The 27,880-nt window shown below is 45.6% G+C and overlaps 1 protein-coding gene and 1 pseudogene across 3 annotated transcripts in view; one reads left to right on the plus strand and one right to left on the minus strand.

Annotated features, from left to right (window-relative positions):
- Nucleotides 1-1,161, plus strand: part of GAN (gigaxonin) — a 63,502-nt gene extending 62,341 nt beyond the window's left edge. For all 3 annotated transcript variants that reach the window (XM_037815689.1, XM_037815691.1, XM_037815690.1), the window contains exon 11: nucleotides 54-1,161. In XM_037815689.1, the coding sequence (XP_037671617.1) occupies nucleotides 54-235 (182 nt within the window). In that variant the 3' untranslated portion in view covers nucleotides 236-1,161. The remainder of the gene's footprint in view (nucleotides 1-53) is intronic.
- On the minus strand, nucleotides 290-26,339 carry LOC119518582 (annotated as a pseudogene).
- Between the last annotated feature and the right edge of the window lie 1,541 nt (nucleotides 26,340-27,880).

Here is a 27,880-nt window from a genome sequence, read left to right on the forward strand (position 1 = left end):
TTGGACCTGTTTCCTGGCATATCATCTAACCTTTGCTCGTTTTCATGTTTTAGGTACCAATTATGACTATGTGCGTGAGTTTAAAAGAAGCACAGGAACCTGGCACCACACGAAACCACTTCTTCCATCTGACCTCCGCCGCACTGGCTGTGCAGCCTTACGTATCGCAAATTGCAAGCTCTTCCGCCTGCAGCTTCAGCAAGGCTTATTCCGCATCCGTGTCCATTCGCCTTGAAGAGGAAGCAGAGCAGAAACACAGATCCTGGCCCAAGTGCGCCATAACGTAGCTTTACCTAAGGGAGTGCAGAGGTGGCAGCTGAAACTTACTCCGGGTGCTGTGCTTTGGAATGGTAACTTCTTGACAGTTTTACAGTGCTTTAAAGCTTGAGTTTCAGCTCATGTTTGTGAGAACTTGTAACTGTTGACAAACTACCTGGGAAGAATCAGTTCTTCAGTTAAGTGTCTCTACAGACAAGTGGAGGCTAGTAAATGTCAGAAGGAAAAGGGAAGTGGGAATTGGTACAATGTAAAATACTGAAATTAAAATACTAAGGTGCAGCTGTGAAGGGACCGCATATCTGAATGACTGCTGTGGGCAAGTACCTGACTTTGGTACAAATAACAACAACAAAAAATCCATATATGCAAATCAACATATCCAGACATACCAGGATAGCTTTTCTACTGCACTTGGAAGGAAATATTCTGCCTAACTCTGCCCAACAAATTATGGTTTGTGCCTAAAGCGTTAGATTGGACTATATGCCAGTTAGTCTCCATTTATTACCAGTACTCGGTCCTAAGAATCTTTTTAAAATACATTATGATGAATTGAAACCAAGATAACAAAATTTCTCTTTTATAATATTCTGTCTTAGTAATCTAAAGATTCCGTGAATTGAGTCAGGTTGCAGCCCTCGTGAATTTAAAGAAAGCTGCTAACTTCTGTTAATTTAGATTGAGATACGTCATGCCATAATTTCTGGGGAAGGATGTTTGGGGTTGTGAAGGATCTCATGCAGTGCCATTCTTCCTTTTCACTTAATGAAAATCATTTTCTAAGTAGGAGGATATTAGTGAGTAGGAAATTATAAAAGAAAGATTGAGTCAGACAAATAATAAAGGTCTGCTATGACTTAAAAAAAAAAAAAAAAAAAAAAAGGAACCTGTCCAGACAAAATACATGGGGAACAAAACCTTTTAAAATAATCTGTCTGAAAGCACACAAAGTCTTGTTTACTACTGTTGTCTTAGAATGCAAATCTATGTTAAGTATCTAGCCTTTATAGTAGAATATTCCTGATGTTGTTTCCTATGGGAGTTTTAGACAAATTATGTTATGAGTAAAGTTTGGCTGGTAGAATAAACTACCTCATTTAATTTCATTTTGTTCTTAGTATAGGAAATGAATCTTTTCCATCTTCCCCTCCTTTCCGGTCCTTCACTCCCACCTGAGCCTACTCTACCCCACTTTCCACTGGGGGAAAAAGGCCTTTTGGTAGTGGGGCTTCTCTTGTACGATAACTTCGTTTTCCATTCAGATTATACCACCTTATTGTGAAATCAGGGACTTCGAAGTGCTTGATTACTTTATAATTTGAACTTAATGCAATATCAAATTTCTAATCAATTTAATATGCAGTACTTCATTTTTAATTGTTTCTACAGCTTTTCTTTCTCAGAATATAGTGATAAGATGCAGCTGTTTGTCTTAAATTAATAAATCTATAATTGTATCCTTTGGCTGTAAATTGAAAAACAAGAATTTCTTCTAGAATCTTCCTATATGGAATGTTTATGTGCTGTTAACATGCATAGAAAACATTACTTATGTTTTTCCCAACCATGAACTGTTGGAAGTCAGTACAGTTCAGTTGCTGAAAGAGGCCATGTCCATGGGGTCCTCAAGGTGTTCTGTGTGGCACATTAACTATCCATTCTGGCCAGAAGATGCCTGGGAAGAGAGTTATGAGGTTTTTATGTTAATCACTAGACACTCTAGGCTAGGTTTGCTACACATTCACATATTACAGCCAAAGTTGGTGTTTACATCAAAGCCAGGGTTTTCCTTCTATTAGGTATCAGTCAGCTGTCTTTGCACATTTTCCCAATGATTCTTTTTTGTCTTTTAATTATAGCAAGCCACTTGGCCACTGCAAAGAAAGAATTTCTTTTTACAATTAGCTTATTCATTTTAGAAGAAATAAATCACTCAAAAGGTGAATTTTCTTGGTGAAATACCCTGTACATGCATTCAGAAGCTACATGTGAAGTACATTAAAAGTGGTAACGGATACTCCTATTAAAGCCATGATGGTCAGCAGTTCTGTCTTTTACTTTCTGAAGTTTAAGATTCTCCCCAGACTATATTAGGCCCCTTAAAGGAGACAACTCACTGTTTTTGGAGTGAATGGGTTCCTAATGCAATATTATCAGTGCCTGCAGGATTTGGGAAATTCATTTTATAAAAATAGTTCTTCTGTTGTTGTTGTTGTTTTTAACTCAGTTCATTGACCCCGTAGCTGCAGAAATTAGATAATGTTTTATAAAATAAATTTGCCGCATAATATGGGATGCAATAACCAACAAAAGCTGCTAAGTGCCAAAATGTTATTTTACTATATATATATATAAATATAAAAATATTGTGTTGAAGTATAGGGATGTATTTAATTTTATTATGTTCCAAAATTAATCATGACTTTTTTTGTAAATTACAGTTATTTCAGTAATGTGAACTAAATTTTAACTCATTTCATGCAGGTTTGTGTTTTAACATTCCACTGATGCCTTGAAACATCATTTCTAGGTACATTTTGATAATTCTTTCTTTGTAAGGCACTTTTATGAGTTGTGTGTTGGAATTGACAGCTGATGATAGGTTTTAAAATTTTAACTATAAATATTTTGGGGGAAGTGCAATTTATATTTTCGTTATTTCACCAACAGAAGGGGAGTTGTCTCAGGTTAGAATGAGTATTTAAAGGATCTCTCCTAGACTACAGTGTAAAGTAAGTTTGTTTGTTTGTTTCTTTGTTTAATACATCCAAATACAGATTTTTCAAAGATTTAAGTGTTTAATTTAAAATGAAGTTATGTTTTGTTTTTGATAGTGTTTATATCCTATGAGAGGAAAAAGTGAGAGAGCGATGAGTCAGTGAGAGAGAGCGAGCGAGAGAGAGTGTGTGTATGTCTAACTTGGTGTGTCTGTTTATGTATGTTTACTTTCTAATTGTTGTTCCAAACTGCATATATTCTTGTCTCCTGGTGCTTCAGATAAATTCTTGAGCCTGCTGACCTTCAGTTTATACTACTGTGTTAACTCATGTTGAGTATAAATATTGAAATACTTCTAGTTTGTACTAAGTTTGACTTGATGTTTGCATTTCTCTTCTTTAGTGGGATTAAATACAGTGTTTACCAACTAGTAGTTGGTATGCTATAAAGATTTTACCTAAGAATTTCCAAACTCAATGTTTATCTTAGTAATTTATTGCTGTGAGGAGTTGAGAACTAACAGTACTTTTTCAAACTGTACAACACCAAAAAAGAATATTCAAGGGTTGTTGGACAGTATATTGTTTGTAGTAAAGTGTTATTGCACTACCACTTTAATGATACTTTCTTCAATGGTAGTTTGGAAGTGTCATGTTTTATAATTTATAAATTGGGGGTGGGGAGGTTCCCTAGGCAATGTGTAGATGATAAATTCCTTTTATTGACGCAGCAAAGATAGGACTCTCTGCTGTGGCACCTAAGTTACCCAGTAACCTAATAAGTTAGGTTTTTAGAGAGAGATATTAACTACCTTAGTCCATTAGGGTTCCATTGGGTACATTGTGTCTTCAGTGTAGGAAACCAAGGATCCCAAAACATTTTCCAAGGAGTGCTAGAAACACTGCAGTATTGCCTTCCACACATCGGCTCTCTTGATGGAAGAGGGGTCCTCCGGTGGACGGATGATGGCATCTGATTAGCTGGGGAAGGGATGAGGTGGCATTTTCATTGTATTGACTTACAAGGTGCTGGAACCCCCTTAAAAAGCGCCCAGTGGAAGGGAAAGGGGGGGCTGTTCTTTGTCAGTAGCTGTCAGTAGCTGTCCCATGAACGTGAGCGGGGGGAGCAGTGGGGAAGTGGCAAGAGAAGTGACTGGTCAACGTAGTCATGCCTGCCCTGGGTTAGTCAACATGTGTTTATTTAACACCCAGGACCTGTGAGGGATTGTGGTCAGCTTCCTGGGGAACTTAACCATGAGGAAGATGTCCTTCTGCTCTCCCTCTCTAGGATGCAAACTCCTTGTGTGCGAGAACTGTATTTTAGCCATCTGTTTAACTTGGGCATCTGGCTCATAGTATAGGTAGTCAAATATTTTGTGAATGGATATAGTATATTTGTGATCAAAGTGATGTTCTTCAGTGGTTAAAAAGTAGTCTCTGAGAGTGACTCATTTTACAGGACTTTAAATGAGAAGCTTTGTCCATAGCTGGGCTGGCCTCCTAGCTTTGGAAGTAGCATAGAATCAGTAATGCAAAGTGCTTGACATATGTGCTGCACACCCATGTGGTCTCCGTATGTTCTTTAAGAGCTTTGCGAACTTTGTAAGAAGCTTTGAGGACTCAGTGCACTTAATGATGTCACTTTTTTAAAAAATTTATTTATTTTTAAGAAAAATCAATAGCTTTATTTTTCCTCAATATACATTTTAAAAATAGATCTGAGAAAAGGTTTCATGAAATAGAACAGAGGACTAAATATGAAGTCAGGAGTTCCAAACCAGTAAGAAAAAGTACATGGATGAGGCATTCATCCCAGGGAGCCGCAGCAGCCTAGGATGTGCCCATCAGAGGTGAGGCAAGGTCTTTGATGGTTTTTGAGTTCAGCTGAGGGATTGTGCTGATCTTCAGAAGTTTGCTGCTTGCATACTTATTTTTTTTAATTCAGTTTTATTGAGATATATTCACATCATCCATGGTGTACAGTCAGCTGTTCACAATACCATCATAGAGTTGTGCATTCATCACCCCAAGTTTTAAACACTTTCCTTACACCAAACAGAATAAAAATAAGAATTAAAAATAAAATAAAAAAGAACACCCAAATCATTCCACCTCCACCCTGCATTCCACCCTATTTTTCATTTAGTTTTGGTCTCCATTTTTATACTCATCCATCCATACACTGGATAAAGAGAGTGTGAGCCACAAGGTTTTCACAATCACACCGTCACATCATGTAAGCTACGTAGTTATATAGTCGTCTTCAAGAATCAAGGCTAGTGGGTTACAGTTTGACGGTTTCAGGTATTTCCTTCTAGCTATTCCAATACACTAATAACTAAAAAGGGATGTCTGTATAGCACATAAGAATGCCTTCCAGGGTGACATCTCGACCCCATTTGAAATCTCTCAACCACTGAAACTTTATTTTTGTTTCATTTCGCTTCCCTCTTTTAGTCAAGAAGATTTTCTCAATTCCACAATGCCAGGTCCAGGCTCATCCCCGGGAGTCATATTCTGTGTCGCCAGGGAGATTTACACCCCCGGGAGTCAGGTCTCACATAGTAGGGAGGGCAGTGAGTTCACCTGCCAAGTGGGCTTTTAGAGAGAGAGAGAGAGAAGGCCACATCTGAGCAACAAAGAGGTTCTCTGGGGGAGATGCTTAGGCACAATTATAAGCAGGCTTAGCCTCTCCTTTGTAGTTAACAGGCTTCATAAGGGCAAGCCCCAAGATCGAGGGGTCAGCATACCAAATTTTCAGTCCTTAATGTTTGTGAGAATATCAGTAATAACCCAGGTGGGGCCATCGACATTTTCACATTTTTCCCCAGCTCCTCGGGGGGGGCCCTGCAAATATATTTGTATTCTCTGCCCAAATTACTTTGGAATGTATCGCTATTTCACAGTAACCTATACAGACCTACCAGATCTCACTTCCTGTTCAGAGTTCCATGTAATTATGGTGTTTGAATAAACTGACCATACAAGTTAAATTAGTTAGTGTGCTGCAGAAAATATAGATCCTGTACTAAATAAACATCTCTTCCCTTGGTCTCACATGGAAGTTGAAGTTTTAACAGTCAGTATCATCCTTTACCCTTTGGTTTGATTTGCTCTAATCCTAACCAGATCTGCTTCATTTGTGTCTCTAATTGAAGTCTGGACTCTTTTTCAGCTTTTTCTAACAGTTGCTGTATGCGCTAATACTGACATTCATATCTGCTGAGCTCTAGCTCTGAGTTTCAGGTGTCACACAGACACCCAAAGTTCCAGAGACCAACCCGGTTATATACAAAGAGATCAGCATTTCAGAATTTGGAGATAGCCATTACAGTTCAGGAATAGATGTGACTTGCTTGCGTACTTATTCTCAATAACAATGTAGTTGTTTACTCTCTTTACATTTTTGGCCATGTGTTGCATGACCTCCAATACCTCATTCTCTGTGTAGCCAGTGTAATTCTGCTGCTTTGAGCTCCATTTTCCTTGGCCTAGAACCTTCTGAGACAAGCAGGAAGCAGTTGCTGCTACCTTAGAAAGGTGATAATGCACCATGTCATACAAGTCAATGAGAGTCAGCTCCATCAGACATTTGGCTAAAGTGCTGTTCAACATCAACCTCTCCAGCTTTTGATGCCCGCCTTAAGAAATGTAGTGGTAAGGGTCGACCCAGCTCAAATTTTAGTTCTTTCAAAATTAGAGTTTCCATTTCTTGGATTTGGGAACTGGTATAAGCATTGTCTGTGATGTAAACGAAGTCTTCAATATTTGGAAAAAACTTTTCCTCATACTTGGAAAGCCAAGAGCAGAGCAGTAATCCCAACCAGTTAACCCTTCTTGCGAGAGACTGGCTGAATCTGTAAAAACCGATCCACGAATCCTCCCTCCCGGCAGCAGCGGGCGCCGTGGGGAACATCTCACTGCCGCCACGCTTCCTGGGTTGGAGCGGGCGTCTGGCTTGGCTGCCCCTTGGCCCTTCTCTGCCACACCCAGCAGCCACCACCCCAGCTTGCTTCTCTCTGAAACAGGAGGCGCTCCTGGCAGCATCCTGCCGCCCCTGCACCTTGATCTTGGAGCTAGGGCTCCCCAGAGTGAGGCACGCTCCCCGACTCCTTCCCCACCCGAAGGCGCAGCAGAAGGAGAGCTGAAGGCCCAGCAGACCATGCAGTGCTTGACTCTCCGATCTTTGATCTTCAGGGTGCTCTGGCTCTCCGTGCTGCTGTTCTTCTGGATAACCAAGAGGAAGTTGGAGGTACTGGTGGAACCCACGGTGCCGAGCTTCAAGGCTCTCTTTCACTCCCGCATCACCTTTCTCCAGGCCTGCAGAACCCGAGCCCCTCACGCTGACCCCAGATCACCCCTGCTGCTGGCCTCACCGGCCCCAGGGTCAGGAGAGCAGCCTGCCGCTGGCTTGGCATTGAGAGGGGCAACTCTGTCAGCAGGCACGTCCAGGCCACCACTCTACCAACTTCGCTTCCTCGGTTTCTGAAATTGCAAACGGTGAATTTTCAGAAACTTCCAAGTAAATATTGCTTTAAAACTTAGGTTTTTTGATACAGGGATGAAGTTCTGTTAGGAAGATGAGAAGGTGGAATCCTGGCATCCTGCCACATTCTAGGAGCGAGGTTTTTGTTTTAGTTTTGAAAGGATAGTTATTCACTATGAAGTATTATTGGGATTTCACAGGAGCTTTATTTAGTAACACCACTGGATGGACCTGACACACCTAGATCAGAATTACTGTCTTATGGGATCATTTTTCAGCTTTTGGGTTTAATCCATCACAAAGTAAGACTTCCAGAAGCAATTGGTGATGAGATTCTATAACCAGAGAAAGCAGGATTTGATGAGGGCAGGGGGATCAGAAGGAGGAATTTGGGGATGGCAGGAAGGTTTGTAGTGAAATCAGGAACAGAGTGAATGGTGTGGGCCAATGAGAATAATACTGATTCTTGCTCCAAAGATGTGAGAGAGGGTTAGCTGATGACAGGTGGGCCGTAATTTGGAGAGAAATTAGTTAGCTGGGGCATTATCAGACATCCCTTCAAGTGAGGAGAACAGGAGTCCAACCTAGGTCGTGAATCTTCGCCGTTTTTCCTAGAAGATGATGACACGTAACAACAGCTCATGAAGAGCTCAAGAGAGTTTTTTCATGATTTATTAAGCCCGTTTTCTATACTAAACATTGTACCCGGTGCTGCCCCATGTAACTCATTTAATCTTTACCCAGTGCTCTAAGTCATAGTTTACAGTGAAGAATGAGGCTCCGAGAAGCCATCACTTACTCAAGGTTGTATAGCAGTAAATGTCCATGGAACTTCTTTATGCCTTGATCAGGAAGCTTGGCTGATGTGACATCATTGTTGAAAAGTACAGGGTTTGGTCCAGGATTTGCTCAAATGGCACTTAGAGGAAGGAAGCACTCACGGTCTGTTTGCTCTCCTGCCCTCCTGGAGGAGCGTTTCAGAGGACACTGCAGCTGGGTGGGCAGGGGCAAGGCAGCGGAATGGGACCCCCTAGCCTCCCCCAGACCACAGACTTTCACCATATTGGCAACTGCAGTGGGAACTCAGTTCCCGAATACTAGATGTCCTCTGTGGAACAGGGAAGGATATAAAAAAAACACCCAGGCCCTGGCTCTCTGTGGGCCTTTCCTCTTGGTGAAGGTGCTTCTCATAGCCCATTAGAAACAGTGACGGTAAATAAACCATGAGAAAGAAGCAACTTAGGTGTAATGTTGGAAAGGACCTAATTGAAATCAACTTGTATAGAAAAAATGGCTACAACCAGATAAAGATTTTTGTCTGGAAATTTCTTTAAGCAAACATACATTTACCTACATCATCTCACTTCTTTTTAAAACACAGAAACGCTTGCCATGTAGTTCAGGCTACCACAGTGCCAAAGCCCGATTTGTCCACAGGGGTGAGCTTTTGCGTAATTTGCTGTAGTTCATGAGTATTTTTTAGAATTAATTGTATTACTATCTTAATTTAAAAATAGGTCAACCTTTGTCTCATTGTAATAGTTCTCTGCTGGATAAGGAGTTCAATCATGCCACATTCTTTTTCTATTGTATACAGTTTTGGAAGGTTTGTTCTTTATCATTTCTATCACTGGAGTTCTGTAAGTGATTAGATTGTTAAAACTTCCCTTTCTCATGAAGTCAAATATCTAATAGATAAAAACTATACTGCATCATGTAATAAGAAATGTCTGTGGCCTTCTCTTGTCTTTTTTTTTTTTTTTACCCTATATCTTTGCTTACAGGCGGCTTTTTTTTTTACTATATTAGAACAGTTGTAAATTTATAGAAAAATCATGCAGAAAAGTAAAGACCTACCATACACTCTCCTCTACACACAGTTTTCCCTATTAACATTTTGCATTAGTGTAGTAAGTTTGTTACAATTGCTGTTTGTCTTTTTTATTTCAAGGTAGAAACTACTCTGATTAAATTGCTATGCAACTGAAATTTGGACAAAATTATAATTTCTGATAAAGATGTACTCGTGGCTGACAAAGTTGTGGAGCTTCCTTTCCTACACATGTTACAACCAAATCATGACTTGTAAATTCTGAAATCACTGTTACTGGAATTAGGGAGGAGGAGTTGGGGAAGAGGATGACAGCCCACAGAGCCTGGGGACCCCCTGCAGGAAGTGAAGTGGAGAAAGCTTAGCTGGTTAATTTGACCCATGTAAATGAATGGCCATTTCAAATAATTCAGATCCCAAGTAAGTGTATGTAGGTTCATCTTGCTTTCTGGTTGGTGTACTTTATTTATCTATTAGGACCTTACTTTTAGCATTTCAGTTCAAAAAGTAGGTTTTTAAGTACCTTATTTTTGTTGTTCTTGCTCATTGATTATAAATGGACCTTAGGACATTCATTGGGTTAAGTTTTTTAAAGTTAAACCAGGGAACTTGGCTTAAATATGACTGACTATATGTAGTTTGCTTTATCATGTTTCCTGTTTAATTGGATGAGAATTGGATACATCTATTCCCTTGTTCTTATGTTTATAGGAAAAACTGTTCTCAGCTACCTCATTATGTGGTGTTGTGCTTGATCCCCTGCCAGTTGAGAAGAATGCAGGCAGTAAGCGGCCTTGAGAAATACAGTTCTCTGGGGCGTATTTTCCATTTTACTACTTTTTTGGAAAAAAAAAAAAAATAGGCACATGTAATCAGGAGGAACAATTATTCTCCTAGAGCTGCTGCTAAGTGATTACTTGAAACTCAACTTGAACTTTAAAGAGTATTTAAAAGGCTATGTTTTCATAACATAGAAAAGTAGTGTATTTAAACACAACTGCTGTGTGAAATAGAGGGCTTCATTTCCATCCTTGTTAGGATCAGACAGGGAAACTTGCCTAGCTGCAATTTGACCCAGTCTTTGGAATATGGATATTGGGGGCTATTTTTTCATTTTCTGTAAGGTGCTATTATAAGCAGTTTGAGGATCTATTAAGTGTATTTTCATGAATTTGTTCCCCAGCAGTATTTAATTTTGATGAAAATTTAGACCCCTTGCTAAGGTTCCCCTTCTCTGTTAGTTACCCAGGGGAAACGGGAAGTATTCCCTCAGCATGGGGTTGCGGTTGGCCCTGTAACGTGGAGCGTTGTACTTAAAATCATGACGCACTGGATTTGTTCTGAGTCTCCCATGAAATGTCCCTCAGTTTCCTCCTCAATGTGCCTTCTCTTCGTTCACACTCGCTCTTTCCCACTGTCTGTCAGCTCATCTGGTCGGGAAGTTTGGAGGCATTAAGGAGGTTCATTAATTTCGGTAGACAGAGCTCCCTTCCGGGAGTCACGTCATGTAGGAAGTGCCCAGTTTCAGGCCACAGTTTTTTTCCGTGGCCTACTTCAGTGGAGGGCTTTAATGCTTAGTGGCCAAAAGAGTTAAGTCCATCCTAAAAACCTATCTTATGAAGAATAGCTTAAGTGCCAGGTAAAATCTAAAATTAACTCTCCTTTTATATTAATAAAAGTTAATAATTTTTATGCTTGTGCTTTTTAGAGAAGAGGGCTTGCTACTACCCAGTGGAGTGGCAGGGTTTCTCCTCAGATGACGTTCGTTAATGCCATCTTCATCTAGCAGCAGGACAGGAGGCATTTCCTGTCAGCAGGTTCCAAGAGAACCAAGGCTTACTGTCTTTAAAACCTCAACTGCTTTATTTTTATTATTTTGAGGAAAACCTTTCTACGTACTTTAAATGCTGTCCTGAGCGAGCCTGGGGGTGGAGAGCAGGCCTTGGTATCAGGCAGTCTGGGTTTGAAGCCCTCTGCCACTTCCTGCTTTGTGCCTTGAGAAAGCTCTTCAACCTGAGACTCTGTTTCTTATCTGTAGAAATAGGATAACAGGGGATTTCCCTCTTAGGACTGCAATGAGGAGTAAATAAGAGATGAGTGAAGTGTCTTGCATGCGAGTGGTGGCTGTCATTATCATAAACCCAAGAGGCCTGTGGGTCTCTGTCTCTGAGGGTCCCTGACTGCCCCGTGCCTCAGTCTCCTGTCTGTTCCCTCGCTGCACAGCTGAACAGCCTGGCCAGAAGATAAACTTGAAATAGTGTGCCTGAGGTATTTTTCTCTACTGGTAGTCTCGGGAAATATTTTGATAGTTATACAAAACTAGTAATTTTAATGCAGGCAGTATGGGTTCAGATTTTGTTCAAATGATTTTGGAACCCCCAGCCCCATAGCTTTTGAAGAGGTTGGCAATTTGGTTGGTTTGTCATGCATTTGAAGAAGGGAGGAAGAAAACCTCCTAACCAGCGTCATTTGCAGCGTGTGCCCCCTTTCGTCCACGCTTGCTTCTCCCTGGTAAAGATGGGTGTCCTCTTCCTCCTTTGACAATGAGGAAACTGAGGCCGCGAGAGGTTTGGCAACCTGCCCACAGTCCACAGCCCTCGGACCGTGTCTTCTGGCTGCTGACCCTCTGCTTTGCCCATGATGTCTTTGGGTTCGTTAATCTAGTCCCTGACCCTGGCCGTAAGAGAAGGAAGGACCTTAAAAGATTTTTGTGAAACCTCCTGACTCCACATTCTACTAAAGTAAATGTACATTTGTGTTGATGAAATTATTTACTTTCTGGACCTGTGCCACCACTGTTCTTTACATCTCTAATATTTGAATGCAGGATAATTTGAGATAGTTTAAAACATTCCAGAATATGTAGTTAGAATATTGAGCCTTGCATTATCCTGTCTCTGGACAAGGAGGGAGGTGGATCTAGAAAGAAATAAGAAAATTGAATTGTCACAAATAACTCTTGATTCATAATTTGCCTAATTAAGTCCTTTATTAATAATTTTACCAAAATTGAATTTTCCTTTTTTTTCCCCCCACTAAAATCAGAGGTGTAGTATTCTATATTGGTCAAATAAACTGAACATTTTCTGAACCTCTGTCTGACGTTTAAGTACACATCAACTATATTTTCTTAACTTGGATGTTTCATAAAACTTAAAAACAAGCAAACAAACAAACAGAATTTGTGTTACAAGTGTGTGTGAAGAACTTTTTTGCTTTCAAACAAAGAAGGCTTATTTAACAAAATAATACAGAAGGGAACTACAGAATCCTTTTATATTGTTTCCTTTCCAGTTCAGGTTATGGGACTGGCTGATTTAGTGGGATGCGACACGCCCAGCTTTTCTTAATTTCAGTAGGATATTTGATAAAGTCATTCTTGGTTTCTTTGTGAATAAGTCAGGGGAGTTAGAAAACAGGGGTGAAGGGGGCTGAGCAGTAGGACTGACAGCTGGCGGGAGAGTCACGCGGCTGCGGGGATGGACGCCCGGCAACTGGGAGTGAGGAGCGCTCCCAGCGACCTTTTTAACGTTCTTGTTAGTAGCTTGTATGAACATATAGAAAACAGAGGTGAGGTGGACTTGGGATCTCAGTGTTCTTTACATTATAACAAACTGGCTAATGTAGTCCTACGTCTAGTTTCAAAAAGGTAGTTGCTACAGGGCAGTGCTGAGTTCTGCATTTAGCCAGTAGTTGCAGGACCCGGCAGGCCTGCAGGCATCCGAGGGGCTGCTGCTGGGTGGTAGCGGGACCCTCAAAGGGCCCCGGCTCGTTGGCCCACGGAGAGATCTTAGGAAAGCGTGCACGTGCCCCTGGGCCTACTGCAGCCAAGAGGCAGAAAATAGAGAGAGCCAGAACTTTTAATTAATTTTAGGACTGTGATAAAGTGGGGGCCTCCTGCAGTACTGAGCTCTCATCTCTGAAAATACACACAAGGAAGACACCCTGCAGTGAGGGCTATGACGAGGTGACGATGTCAGTGACACTGTTTAGAGGGGATTCTTCGCAGAGTGGCAGGATATGGGCCAAGAGTCCAAGGCTTCTTGCCAATGACAGGTTCTGTGAACAGTTTATTTAGTAAAATATAAAATAAATGTCTTTACTTTAACTCTAAAATTTTAAAATTGTTTTGGAAGAGTCTTTGTTCCTTTGTAATCATTCTCTCTACCCTGTTCTTTCCTTCCCTCCTTTCCTCCCCACCCTTCACCAGTTCACAGTCTCTGTTGACTGTTCTTGGGACTCAGCTCCCCCATCCTTGCCATGTGCACATGGGTGTTGGATTCTAGTGGAACTTTCAGAAATGTACAGGTTTCTCTAGATTTTCCTAAAACATGTTGTCAACTACAATTTCTACTCTATGTCCTTTTTCTGAGAGAGTTAAGTAAAACACTTCTTTCAGCAGGGCCTGGGTGACCTCTGACCTAGGGTGCTGTAGAGAGGCGTCCTGCTCTGGGAGGGGCGGGAACGGCTGACCTCTTCCGGCCCCCCCAGCGCCAGGAATCAGCGGTCTTGGTGATGATCGTTTTGTTGTCTTGAGGAGAATTTCCAGAGGCTCCAATTCTCCTTGTTTTGTGGTGTCATCTTCATGAGCACATGCTGCAGTTTTACTCTGGTTCTGGTGGAAGCAGGGCAAGGAACTGCTTCTGTATGTCTCCTGTGTGTATCTCCCCTACCCTCCCTGCCTTGTAAACGATGTGCCCCGAAACTCAGGCGAGGCTGGGTCTTAGTCCTGCAAGCTCACACACTGGGACGCACACCCGGGTCGTCGTCAGTTAAGCTGTCTATATTTTCTTTCTCTCTGTGTGTTTTCTCCTCATTTCCTAAGTCATCTTTAGTTACTTACTTTCGTTTGAACCAGTGTTGGTTTTCCCACCTGTGTCTTAATGGTTACTCAGGATACCGCTAGATGGACTCTTTTTGAGGAGATAATCTCTTCCCACAGTTGACAGTGCTTTCTGTGCTAGTTTAGGGAGTCCTTAGGTCAAGGTGGGGAAAGGTTATTTGAGTCATGTTCATGGTTTACATACTCTTCTTGGCAATCGCTTTTGCATCCTACCCTCTATCCCTCCACTCCACACCTCCCCTAGCCTGGCTTTTTAACTGCCTGAATTGTGCATCTGAAAAGAAAAGAAAAAGAAAAAAAAAAAAACATCTGGTTGCCTAGGCATCATTGTTGAGACCATTAGCTGAAGAAACATTTGTTGACAAAGGTATTCTGCTGGGTGCCTCTGACTTGGGCCTTTGTGGCTGGCATTTTCCACTGCCAGCTGGCACTGGCTGCAAAAGAACCAGATCTGTCACCTTGACCCAGGTGCGTCCCACAGGCTGGGGCCCTGGAGCGAGGAGAGACCAGAGCAGCCTGTCGGGGCACCAGATCAGCCCCCCCTCCCATGTCTGCCCAGGAGGCCACCAGAGCCCCCTCTGAGCCCAGAGAAGGGTTGGAAATGCTCCACAGCCGAGGGGCATCAGGCCACACAAACTACCTCACATCCAGCTGTGGCCCCAGGTCAAGGGAGATGTGCTCAGAACCCCGGTGGCCTCCGGAAACTCATTCAACCCAACCTTTACAGTGTCCCGCCTGCAGAACCGCCCCAGGAAGCCTCCAGGAGGACGCTATTCCGTCCCATTCTAGCAGGCTTCCGACAGCACAGCGGGAAGGAAGCCTTTGTTTCCTTTTCTCTTATTTAGCTCCGACTAAAAAATACACCGCAATCCAAACTGTGAATAAATCAGGAATTTGAATTGCTTGCTTACCTTCTCAGATTTTTTTCAAAAGGAATTTTTCCTTCAGAAGAAACTCCAGAAATTAAATTTATTGTTACTAATCTAGCATATACTCAGTAATTAGACTCTTAATGCTTTATAAAAAATCATGTAGAATCTGGTACATGGGACAAAAGGGTATCAAAGCTCAAGAAACCCTCAGTATATGTGGGTTTATGACTTTTTCCTATATGCACAAAAACAGATCATCCAGGCTCCATGGGGGAGATGATTTTACATGGAGAAATGTATCACGTGGCCTTTAGTTGAGAAAAGCACAGGCTACTTAGCAAAAATTGCTTAATTAAATAATCAGTGGCCTTTTTCTGCCGCTGGGTCTCTCCATGTTGAACCCAGTAACAGCTGCTGTTTGGTTCTCACTCCTGCCCCTTCGAGTCCCCGGTGACAAGGTGATACTCATTTTGTTTGGAATCATACCATTTGTGAGTTGTGACAGCCATTAAAAAAAAAAAATCATTGTGGCCTCAGCAGACATTTTGAACAACTATTGCATTCAATTCTGGGGCGTGTATTAGTAGAATTGGGAGTGAACAGCAGATTTCGCAAAAACGCCTCACTCACCCCTCTACCAGATTCACTCCCACCCACATCAGAAACTGTTGCACAAGCCCCTGGAGCAGGCTCGGGCAGGCTGCATTTTATCACCGTGTGTTCCTGCTGACACAGGTTTTGGTATCCGTCTGTGTATGAGATCCATCCATAGTCCATTATAAACATGTAAATGCATTTGTTTTCTATCACCGATGTAGGGCTTTTGCTGTGGGAGAAAACTGTCAAAAAAACTTCCTTGAAACAACTTTGTCAATTTGATTGACTCTCCCACAGTCAGGGCTGCTGTCTGCAGCAGGTCCTGGCCCAGCCGAAGGGCCAGCACCTTGACCATTGGCTGGTACCCGAGGTGCCAGGCCCTAAATCTACGACTGTCACCCTGTCACTTTCTAGCAGATTTGTCACGTTAATGTGTTCGATGCCATCAGGACACAGTATATTCTAAGAGTCATCCTGTTAGATACCAGTCTTTGTTTAATTAACATACCTATATGTTCTGACATGGTATATACAGGATATATATATTTTTAATTTATATTCTGTAGCTTTTATTAACAAGTAAAATTCCACATTGAAAAGCCTCATTAGACAGGTATTCACATGAAGTTATTTTATGTGTGGTTAAAGTATCCTGATCTTTAAAGAAGGACCTATTACTAAAAAACTGGGATTTACAATGAAAACAGACAACAGAAGACATTATGTAGAAAGTTAGAAATATTTAAGGTTCCAAAAGGTTGCAACTTATGTAATTGTACTCCCCAAATTCAGTGGGATTGTAGAGCAATTGTGCTGCTAACTTGATTTAATTGAAATGGCACGTTTCGCATTGTGTGGTCCAAATTGTATTGGTTTGTTTTGTGGAGTAATTTTCTGTTCCTTTGCTGGTATGAAATTTAGTAAAGTCAGAAGTAAATTTTAATTAGTTAACATTTCTTACCAAGACGCTTTATGGTTTACAAGTAATGCTGATGCAGAAAGGGTATGTTAACTTTCTTAAATTAAGTAACACTTAAGTTTGTTTACATGCTTCAGTATATTGTGGGGTGACTAGGGGCAGACCCTTTTCATGCGCCCAGGACCTGTGCTCTGGGAACGTGTTGCAGTCGTGCTGTTCTATACCAAGGGTCAGTGAAAGTGTTCTATCTTTTTTATGTAGTTTGTATTGACTGGATTTTATAACTGTAAGAAAACAGAAAAAAGAGTGTTGTATTTTGATCTGAAATTTGTGTATGGTAAAAGTAATTGTTTTATGTATTGGAAGTTCATTTAAAACTTGAAATATTTTCTAGAAGGGTACCAAACAAAATGAACCATCTTTAAGCTGTCTGATTAACCTAATAAAACAATTCAATGGGGAAGGCCTTCTAATGGTTTGTAATTTTTACACTGGTTCTCACTACATTAGCGTTGTTGATACAGGTGGCTTGATTTACGAATGGAGTATTGTCATGTTTACTTGGTGGCTTTGTCACAACTTCAGCAAGCTGGTGGCAGCCCCTGGTGCCTGGCTTGAAGGTGCGTCCTTGCAGCCACTCCAATTGTGGCCTTATCTTCTCCAGCCCTGTTGAAATGAGTCTCTGTGCGGCCTCCCCACTCCAGATTGGTTTCACACTTTCTTGGAAGGGAGAAAGTAGACATAGTAGGAATAGAGGACCTTGATATCAAGGGTTATAGATTGTATGTTGGGGAATTCCATCGTGGAAAACAGAATTCCATCTCTAATTTCCTGTTTCTGCCATGCCCAGAACAGTTGAATTCAAAGGCAGATCTCTACGGAAGGCAAGGGCCAAAGAGCCTTGAGAAGCTACCGTTAATGTCAGGGTTAAGCAAGATGAAGTGCATACAAAGAAGCCTGCAGACTTACTCCTGAAATCACATGCAAATGAAGAATGGAATATTCACCTTCGGTCTTACTACTCAGCATAATGTAGGTTTGGGAATTGGTCTTTTAATCTTTTCCCACTTCCCCTAACAAGAAGGTTATATGATCCAGTGGTCTGCAAACCCTCTTTCTTTGAGGGCTGGGAGGGTGGCTGTGGGACTCTCCTTAAACAAAATCTTAACCAGAAAGCAGTACCCTGGTAGATGTGTGCCTATTTATCTGTGGTGGGGGTGTTGGAGAGCCCGGAGCCCGCCCCCTGCCACCCAGGCCCCTCACCAGCGGCGAAAATGCCGATCCTGCCAGCCATGCCCCAGCCCTACCCACGCTAGGAGACCTCGGCTGGCTGCCACCCACTCAGCCTGTTTCTTTAAGGCTAAATCCCTGGATTTCCTCATTAAAACGAGAACCATGCAGAACCTACTGAGAAAACAAGGGTCCCTTTATTTCAAAAGCATCTGCCCTATGGAGGAGTCCAGTCCGGGAGGAGTGAGCCCATGACGGCCTGTTGTAAACAGGGACAAGGGTCCGCTGGTGCTGATGCAAGTGGGAAAGTTCGAGGCGCCACTGTCCGTAATGCTCTTGATTGCTTCAGGTGAAATTTCTCTCTTATCGAACAACTAGGTCACAGGAACTGTTTTGAACACTTCACGTGTGTTCTCATTTCATCCTCACAATAACCCTATGAAGAAGGAACACGCCATTTTACAGCGGAGAAAACTGAGGCACAGAAAGGTTAAGTTGGCCAGACTCATGGACTACATATGTAGCAGGTCAGGGTTGGGATGCACGCCCAGGCGTCCAGCCCTCGTGTCCACACTCGTGACAGCGTCCTAACTGGAAGGGGGACCGACCTTTTTTGAAAGCTGCTCATTTGTTACTTGAAGGGGCCGGTCAGGGAAGATGTCATGGGTAGGAGCTGAGTAAGGAAGGGTGAGGGCTGCTGCCGCCCCTCACTTTTGAGCTGGAGTAGATGCTGACAGAAGTCCAGATTTTTTTCCCAAAAAGCCCGGACCAGGTTTAAGCGAGAATTTGTTTGTTTTAAAAATTCGGTAGCCCACTGGAGAACCAGGGAGTTCATTTGGGTTAACTGCCCATCAGGTTTCAGAGTAGGCCCCAAAACTTGGGTGTGAGAGAGTAGGACCCAAACCTCATCTCCAGTGTCACAGGGACAAGGACAAGACTAGATTTCTTTTAGGTCTGGGGTCTGCCACTTCTACGGACCACATTCCATTTCTGTCCGAGGGCCCTCTGCAGTCCAAGCATTCCCTGCTAAGGGAATCACCCCTGACCTGCGGGTAAGAGCCTCCCTGGCTCCTGGGAGCTGAGTGGGGTGGGGATGGAGTGCCAGGGGCAGGGGGCTCGAGCTCCAGGATGAATGTGGGACTCTGCGTCCTCAGCTGGAACAGTAGGGTGGGGCCAAGCAGAGTCTTAGCTCTGTTCTTGAAAGTGAGGACAGACGCTCTGCTCTCACTAGAGTGGCTATAGCAACACGAGTGGAAAATACCAAGTGCAGACCAAGGAGGTGGAGAAGTTGGAACCCTTGTGCATTGCTGGTGGGAGTGTGAAATGGGGCTGCCACTGGGGAAAACAGTCTGGCTTAAACACAGAATTACCAGATGATCCAGCAATTCCACCCTTAGATACATATCCAAGAGAAATGAAAAGAGCTGTTCAAACAAATACTCGTGCACAAATGTTCACAGCAGCTCTAGTCACAATAGCCAAAAGGTAAAAACAGCCCAAATGTTCATCAACAGACGAAAAGATAAGCACGACGTCATCTGTCCATACAGGGGAATATTACTTGGCCATGAAAAGGAGTAAAGTTCTGATACTACAACATGGAAGAAACTTGAAAACATGACGCTAGGCGAAAGAAGCCAAACACAAAGTGTCTCATATTGCGTGATGCCATTTATATGAAATATTCAGAATAGGCAAAGCTGTAGAGAGAGAAAGCTGACTAGTTAGTTGGGGGGAGCATGGAGTACAGAGTGCCTGCTTACTTGGGCTCAGGGTTTCCTTGAGGGGGTGATGAAAATGTTTTCGAATGAGATAGAGGTGGTGGTTGCATAACAATGTACTAAATGGCAGTGAGTTGTTTGTTTTAAAAAGTTAATTTTAGGTGATGTGAATCCTAACTTTTTTCAAAATGTAAGCAAACAAGAACAAAGGCCACCCCTCCCAGCCGGGTCGCTGGTAACGCTGAGGAAACGGGGAGCCCAGTTTGCACCCAGTGTGTTTGACGCGGACGTGCTGGGAGGGGAGAGGTGTTCGGGCTGGGGGGCCCCTTGCCAGAGCTCCCGGGTCGGCCTGGCGCGGTGGGGGATCGCTCGCTCCCGGAGCCGGCCCCCCACGTGCGCACTGGCCGAGGCTTGCAGTGATGAACAGGTTCCTCCTAGGGCGTCGGTAATGGGGGGCAGTCCTTGAAGGCAAGTCCACACACCCACCCTTTAGGCCGCAGCCTAAAGTCCAGAGCCAAACGGCCCAGTCTCCAGCCCTTAGCTAGTCTACCCGCTGTGCCTCAGGTTTTCTGGGGGCCTCGGGATCATGGTCAGAAGAATTAAATGGCTGAGCGGTGCCTGGAACAGCGGCTGGCACCGTGCTGGCTATTAAGCTTTGTCACTTGGTGCCGCAAGTCGTGGCATGTGATAAACAGGTCTGCGCATTGTCCCCACCTGCTGCCACTGCAGCCTCTCCCCAGCCCTGTGCCTGGAGAGGAGAGGACCGAGATCCCAGCCCTTCCCTGCCAGCCCAGGAGCTGAGCTGCTCCTGAACTGTGCAGGGGAGAGGTGGGGAGCACGGAGGATTCCCAGCCTGCGAAGCTTCCCCAGTGGGGTATACCTATCAGCTACAGCCAGGGAAGGGGAAGCTGAGTCAATTCCAGTACCGCCAGAGAGCAGCCCAGCAACCGCCTGTTTCTCGCCTGCAACTGTGGGGCATGGAAGGGGGAGGAGGAGGGAGTAGAGCATTTGCCTGGAGGGCGACCAGAGCTCCCCTCGCCCCATTATCTGAGCTGCCCAGGGACTCTTGGGGGGCCAGCATCCACTGAGCACCTCCCACGGCCAAGCCCCCCAGGGAGGGGGTCCTTTATACTAGTTATGTCCTCACAACGTCCCTAAGAGGTGGTTGGCACTCCTCACTTAACAGAACAGACTTGAGTTATTTAAGTAACCGCCTGAGCCCGTCCCCTCGCCTTTATGCCCCTCTTTGCGTCAGTAAATCCAGCACAGTGGGACTGGTGCTAACAAATCTTCCCGAGCAGCTCCCCAGGAGGCCGGCCCCGGGGTGCACCCACAGGGCTCAGCTGTGCTCAGGGATCTCCCTTCGGAGTTCGTCAACCCTGCAGAAGAAAGTGATGCCTGGGCCCCCACTCCAGTGCCCAGGCACTAAGGCAGCGGCCTGGAGGCCTTGGTCTGAGAGGAGCGGGGAAGGGGACCCAGATGATCTAAGTGCAGCGGGGTCAGGAGCCTTCCGTTCTCAGGACGTCGGGGAAATGAGACGTCTGCTTCCAGACCAGCCGAGCTCGCTGCTCCTACTTGTCCTGGATCTGAGCGGCTCTGACGTTGTCCTCTTACTGGGGCTCCAGCAGAGGTCCCCGGGCCCCCTGAGCTGCTGGGGCCTTGCTTCCTTGGGATTTCTTCTCAGACGGCAGTGAGGTCAAGGGATCCCTTCGCACAGACCCTCCCTGGCCTCACCAGCAATCTGACCCCTCCTTTTACGATGTGCCTTTCCAGTCATTGATGTCTTCCTTTGAAAAGCCCATCATGCCACTCTGCAGCTTAAAACTCTTAGCCGCTCGCCCTGTATTGGAAACGAAACCCAACCTTGGGGCTGTGGCCTCCGAGCCCTTGCAGGCTGTCCCCTCACCCAGCGCTCCAGCTTCATGCCATGCCTGGTCCTCCACGTCCCACCACGGGGTCGCTCTCAGTCCCGGCGGGGTCTCTGTGACCTCAGGGCCTGGGCGCGTGCTGCCCCTGCCCCCTTCCCACCCCTCGTCCTTTAGGTCTCAGCATCAGGGTCACCTCTCAACGGAGGACTTTTCCGCCGCAATCCCCCAGTTCTCTATCAGAAGATGCCAGAAGGGCCACCAGGTTATCAAAGAGAAGGTAGGTGTCGAGAGTCAACTGCTTGGAAAACAACCGAACATGCTCTGAGCAGGGCCACGGGCAGGAGAGCAGCATCACTCTCTTCTTGGCTCTGCTGAAAGAACAAGAGCCCAGGTCCTGAAGGGCCACAGACACCCCGGCTGCGAGTCAGAGACCAACAGGGAGCTGCGGGAACCAGGCTGTCTAACGGAGGGCAGCCGCCCCTCAGCGCATCTCCTTCTGTCGTGGGAAGGAAACGTGGGCCAGTGTTGTCAGGCCCTCTGATTTTTTTTCAGAAGAAGCTGGAACATCTGGATGTTCACGTGAAATAGTCTGGGTTTTGCCTTTAAGGTTAGTTTGTTTAAAAAAAATTGATACCTCTGTTATCAGATCAACCGAATACGTGGGCCCAATTTATGAGTTTGTCCTATTGCGTCACCTTATTTATTTCTCTCCTAGCCATGAAAATCTTGGCCATGTTATTTTGCAGCTGCTCCCACCAAGAAATGGGAGTGGATTTTGCCATCTCTCGAACCTGGGCTGGCCTGAGACTTGCTTTGGCCGGTAGAATGTGGCGGGAGGTGGCACAGCCAGGTGCAGAGCTCAGGCCCATGAGGCTCTGCAACTTTGCCTAAGCCCCTCAGAACCCTCTCGCTAGGAAGGAAGTCCTTGGGCCGACAGTTGGACAACAGGAACCACGTGAGAGGCCACAGTCCAGACATGTGAATGGGGTCGTCTGAAACCTTCCAGTCCCAGTCGGGCCACCAGATGCCAGCTCAGGCGAGACCTGCCAAAGAACCACCTGGCTGAGCCCAGCCTGGATGGCAGAACTATGAGGAGATAAATGGTGGTGGTTTTAAGCCACGAAGTTTCGGGGTGGTTTGTTACGCAGCAATGAATAACCAATCTGTAGCCCCATTACAGCCTTTCCTCATTTCTCCTTATTTCTTTACTTTTTGGCCTTTCTCTGCCCACCCCACTCCCCATACACTCACTGGAATGTCAGCTTGACGAGACACAGACCCTGTTTGTCTCGTTCCCTGTTGTATACGCCTTGCATAAGGCAAGTAGGCGCTCGATAAACATTTGGAAAGAACGAATAAATAAATGTTTACATCAACAAGCATTTGCGGAGTCAACGCCTTGTGTCCCCAGACACTGAGCAGGAAATGAGAGGGATTCTTTCCCTCCACTGGGGAAGACCTACTTTTCTGGGCTGCAGCTCGTCTTCCATCATGTTATTTTAAATAGATAATTTTGGAAGGCCCCTGAGACCCCTGGCATCCCTTCCAGCCTACCCACAGGGTGGAGAAGAAAGGGCGTCACAGGGAGGCAGCTTGGGTTCTGGAGTCCTGGACCTCTCGATGAACCTGAACTTCCCCTCCTGGCACAGCCCAGGGAAGCCAGGGGCCGGCAGCAGGTGACTTAGAAAGAAACTGGGCCGGCTCCTTCTCGGGAATTCTCAGGGACGTGTGCTCCTTGGCAGAGGCAGGGCTGGGTGACTTCATGTGTGTCTTAGGGACTTTTAGGATGGAACAAAGGCTGTCTTTATGTCAGAGCTGATGACCTTAGCCTGACGGTGCCCCTCTCCTACCTGCTGGGAGCTGAGCTCACACTTGCCCTGCCCTGCGCTGAGTCAACAGTGACGTGGACACGGAGGGCTGTCACTCCACCCACCAGCGTTTTCCTGTGGGTCTGCCCACCGCCCTGGAGGCTCTGATCTGGGCTTCTTGCTGCTGGCTGCACCTTAGAATCACCTGGGGAGCTCCAAAGAGCACCCCGCAGCAGCTCCACCTGAGACCAATTAAATCTGAATCTCTGGGGTGGGCCCCACGAGTCCGCATTTTGCTCAAGTTCCTGGGTTGATCTGCAGTCAAGGGTGAGAGCGACTACTGCGGTGGATGTTAAAGCCCACCTTGTTGAGATTTTATCTTATCTAAGAACTTTATACATGTAAATATGAATTCATTTCCTCATTCCACGAACCTATTATGTGGGTACTGTTACCAGCATCATTGTGCACAGGGGAGGAAATCGGGGCCTGGAGAAGTGAAGCCACTTCTGGGGCCACGCATGTTGCTGCCGGGTGGAACAGGACCGGCCTCGAGCGGCCCCCATCAAATGGGGCCACAAGTCAAATACAAACGTCACTTCAGTGGAAGGATTTTGGGTTTTAGAGACAGACAAGCCTGTGTTCAAATCCTGGGCCTGCAACTTCCCAGCTGCATGACCCTCGACATGTGAGTTACTTAGCCTCTCTGTGCCTCAGTTTCCCCATGGGTGCAATGTGAGTGCTGCTGAGTGAGGGGATGGATGCCTCCCAACTCAGGACCAGACAAATGGGGCCAGGGGTATCCAGCGGGAGCTGGCTCTGCATCTGTCCTTCCTCCCCCAGAGAAAAAACCAGAAGCGGCTCCTTCGGGCTTGCAAGCATCTTCATTAAGCTCCAGCAGCCTGGAGCTCTCCCGCCAGAGCTGTTTGGAAAAGATGTTGTTGGAAGCTGTTCTTCCCCAGCCAAGAAATGCACCTTTCTTTAACCAACATCCCCGAACACACAGCTGACTTGCCCAAAGCCCTCGTCCACTCCCAAGGAGTCGTGTGAGAGTGACGTGTGAGAAGAACTCGGGGTGTTCATGCATCAGGCCCTACGCCTCTCCCCAATTCTCCAAATAAGGAGCTGCCGGACGAAGCTGCTTCCAGGACGGCGGCACACGTAACAGCTCCCCTCTGCTCCCCATCCACAAGCACGTGAGCCCAGATCTGTTCTATGAGACTCGAGAGTAAGCAGGCGGTCCCCCGTGTGTTAGGCAAGGCCTCCTCCTGGCTCAGCAGAGGGGGCAGCCAGCCTGTGTTGGTTTCCTTGTTGCATAGCAACTACCATACGATGGGATGAGTTAAACAATGGGAATTTATTGGCTTGTGGCGTTGAGACTAGAAAAAAAGTCCAAATCAAGGTGTCATCAAAACGATGTTTTCTTCCTGAAGACTGGCATTCTGGGGCTGGCTGCTGGTGATCCTTGGTCCTGGGCTCCTCTGTCACGTGGCAGTGCACACAGTGGCCTCTCCCGGCCTCTCCATTCTCTTCCGGGTCCCCTTGAACTTCACCTTATTGCTTCCCATGACTTTCTCTTTTTGAATTTCATTCTGCTTCTAAAAGACTCCAGTAATAGGATTAAGACCCATCCTGATTGAAGTGGGCCACAGCTTAACTGAAGTAACCTCTGAGAAGGTCCTACTGACCATGGGTTCACACCCACAGGAATGGATTAAGCTTGAGAACATGTTTTCATGGGGTACAAAGAGCTCCAACCACCACACAGGTAAAAGAGAGAGAGCACGGGCCTGGGACTCAGGCTACCTCAGCGTTGAGCTAGGTGTGCCCTTGCCAGCTGTGTGGCTATGGGCACAGCACTTCATCTTTGGGGGGGCCTCAGTTTTCTCATCTGACAAATGGATTTCATCCCAGGCACCTATCCAAATGAGTTGAAAACTTCTATCTGCAGGAAAACCTGCAGGTGAATGTTTATAGCAGCTTTATTCACAATTGCCCAAAATTGGAAGCACCCGGATATCCTTCAACAGTTGAACAGTTAAATGAAATGTGGTATATCCATACAATGGAATATTATAAAGAAATGAGCTCTCAAGCCTCAAAAAGACATGGAGAAATCTGAAATGTGTATTGCTAAGTGAAAGAAGCCAGCCTGAAAAGGTTGCAAACCGTGTGACCCCAGCAAGACGACATTGTGAAAAAGGCAAAATGATAGAGACAGTGCAAAGATCTGCAGTTGTCGGGTTCAGGGGGCGGGGAGGGGAGAACGGGGACATTTTCAGGGTGGTGAAACTATTTGTATGATACCGTAATGGTGGAACCATGAAATCATGCCTTTGTCAAAACCCACGGAACTGTACAACACAGAGGGGGAGCCCTAATGGAAACTCTGAGCTTTTAATAGTGTTATCAGTATCGATTCATCAATTATAAATGCACCACCCTAACGCAAGGTGTTAATAACAGGGGGACACTGAGAGGGAGAGGGGTGTGTGTGCAGCACACAGAGGGACATATGGGAACTCTCTTTACTTTCTGCACAATTTTTCTCAAAATCTAAAACAGCTCTAAAAAATAAATTCAGTTAAGAAAAATGGGTCTGCTCATAGAAGTGTTGGGAGGATAAAACCAGGTTATGAAACACTGGGCACATTTGCTAATTGGTAGTAGCAGTTACAGCAATTGAAATACAGTGATTTTAAGACTCTGATCATCGTGGGCAACTGTGCATCCTAAATTAGAGATGAATGAACCATGGCCTGTGGGGGGCACGTGAGAAGGCTGCGGTAGGGCAGGCCCGTGTCGATGGGGCGACAACGCAAGTGGAAATGCAGGCGCAGCTGCTCTGTCTTCTTTCTCATCCGCGAGAAGAGCCGCCGTCTTCTCCCTGAGACTGCCCCCACCCCGACCCCTAGGTGAGGAGAGGGGAGACGACCTTCCCACACCCTGTCGCCCGCCTGCCACAGACCCCCAAAGAACCAATCCCAGAAGTAGGTCCTGACCCCAGAATGCAGGCAGGGAAGGCGTCCAGCAGAGGGCACTGCGAACCCACAAGGCCGCCCGCTTGCCCAGCACAGGCCTGGGTTGTCGCAGCGCCTTGGCCGGCAGCTGGTGCCCAGGGCAGAGGGAGACACGTCCCTGCATCCTCTCCCCTCCCAGCCGGGCCATCTTCGGAAGGGCCACTGGACACTGGACAGGGCCAAGCGGTGATGGTGATGGTGGAGCGGCTCAAAGGGAAGGGCGTGCTGATTGAGGGCTGTCCCCGGCCCTGGGAGGTCTGAGGCCCCCGGGGCGGCTGTGGCTGCACAGACCCGAGGCTCTGTCCCTCCCACCCCTCAGCGGCAGGGCCTGGGAAACTCCTCCACCCTCTCCCAGCCGGGCAGCTGCATCCCTCAGCTAACAGTCATGAACAGTTTTGACCAGAAGAACCTAAGTTCTTTGTTCATGCATAAGGTTAGGCAGATCTTTGTTGCTCAGCTGTGGCCCTCTCTCTCTAGCTAAGCCAGCTTGGCAGGTGAGATCACTGCCCTCCCCACTACGTGGGATCAGACACCCAGGGGAGTGAATCCCCCTGGCAACATGGAATATGACTCCCGGGGAGGAATCTAGACCCAGCAGCATGGGACGGAGAACATCTTCTTGACCAAAAGGGGGAAGTGAAAGGAAATGAAATAAGCTGCAGTGGCAGGGAGATTCCAAAAAGAGCCAAGAGGTCACTCTGGTGGGCACTCTTAAGCACAATTTAGACAACCCTTTTTAGGTTCTGATGAATTGGAATAGCTAGCAGTAAATACCTGAACCTATCAAACTCCAACCCAGAACTCACGAATCTTGAAGACAACTGTATAAAAATGTAGCTTATGAGGGGTGACAATGGGATTGGGAAAGCCATATGGACCACACTCCCCTTTGTCTAGTTTATGGATGAATGAGTAGAAAAATGGGGGAGGAAAAAAAAAAAGGCACCCAGTGTTCTTTTTTACTTTAGTTGTTCTTTTTCATTTTAATTTTTATTCTTATTATTTGTGTATGTGTGGTAATGAAAGTGTTCAAAAATTAATTTTGGTGATGAATGCACAACTATATAATGGTACTGTAAACAACTGAATGTATGCTTTTTTTTTGTATGACTGCATGGTATGTGAATATATCTCAATAAAAATGAATTAAAAAAAAAAAGGTTAGGCAGAAAGCCGGTGGTACCTCCAGACATGATTCCTCAGCCTGACTCCAATCAGGACACCAGCCAATGCTGCCTCCTGGAACATTCTAGAATCTCTAAGAGGCAGCTAGCATGGTGGTTGGGATGCAAACTTTGCTGTCCCACTGTTGACGCTGGGACACCAACCCCAGTCACTGAGGTGACCACAGCAAGGTCTTGAGCCCTTGTGCCTGTTTCCTTATTTGTGAAAATGGTGATACTATATGGCTCCTACCAGAGAGGTTCGTTGGGAGGGTTAGGGGGGCAGTGCCAGGCCTGGGGCAAGGGCTACGGAAGTTTGTACATTGCTGTTTTCCTCGCTGCCCATTTGTTCATCAGGGCCAGTTCTCCTTCCCGGGTGATCCAGGCCATCGTCCTCTGCCTCCCCAAAGAGTCCCGAAGGCCCCCAACTGGTCTCCCTGTCTCCAGTCACGCCATTGTCCGCCCTGTAGCCAGACTGAGCTTTCCAAAATGCAAATCTGATTACGCTGCTCGCTGCTTAACATTC

The sequence above is a fragment of the Choloepus didactylus genome, chromosome 22 (assembly GCF_015220235.1).
Source record: "Choloepus didactylus isolate mChoDid1 chromosome 22, mChoDid1.pri, whole genome shotgun sequence".
NCBI lineage: Eukaryota > Metazoa > Chordata > Mammalia > Pilosa > Megalonychidae > Choloepus > Choloepus didactylus.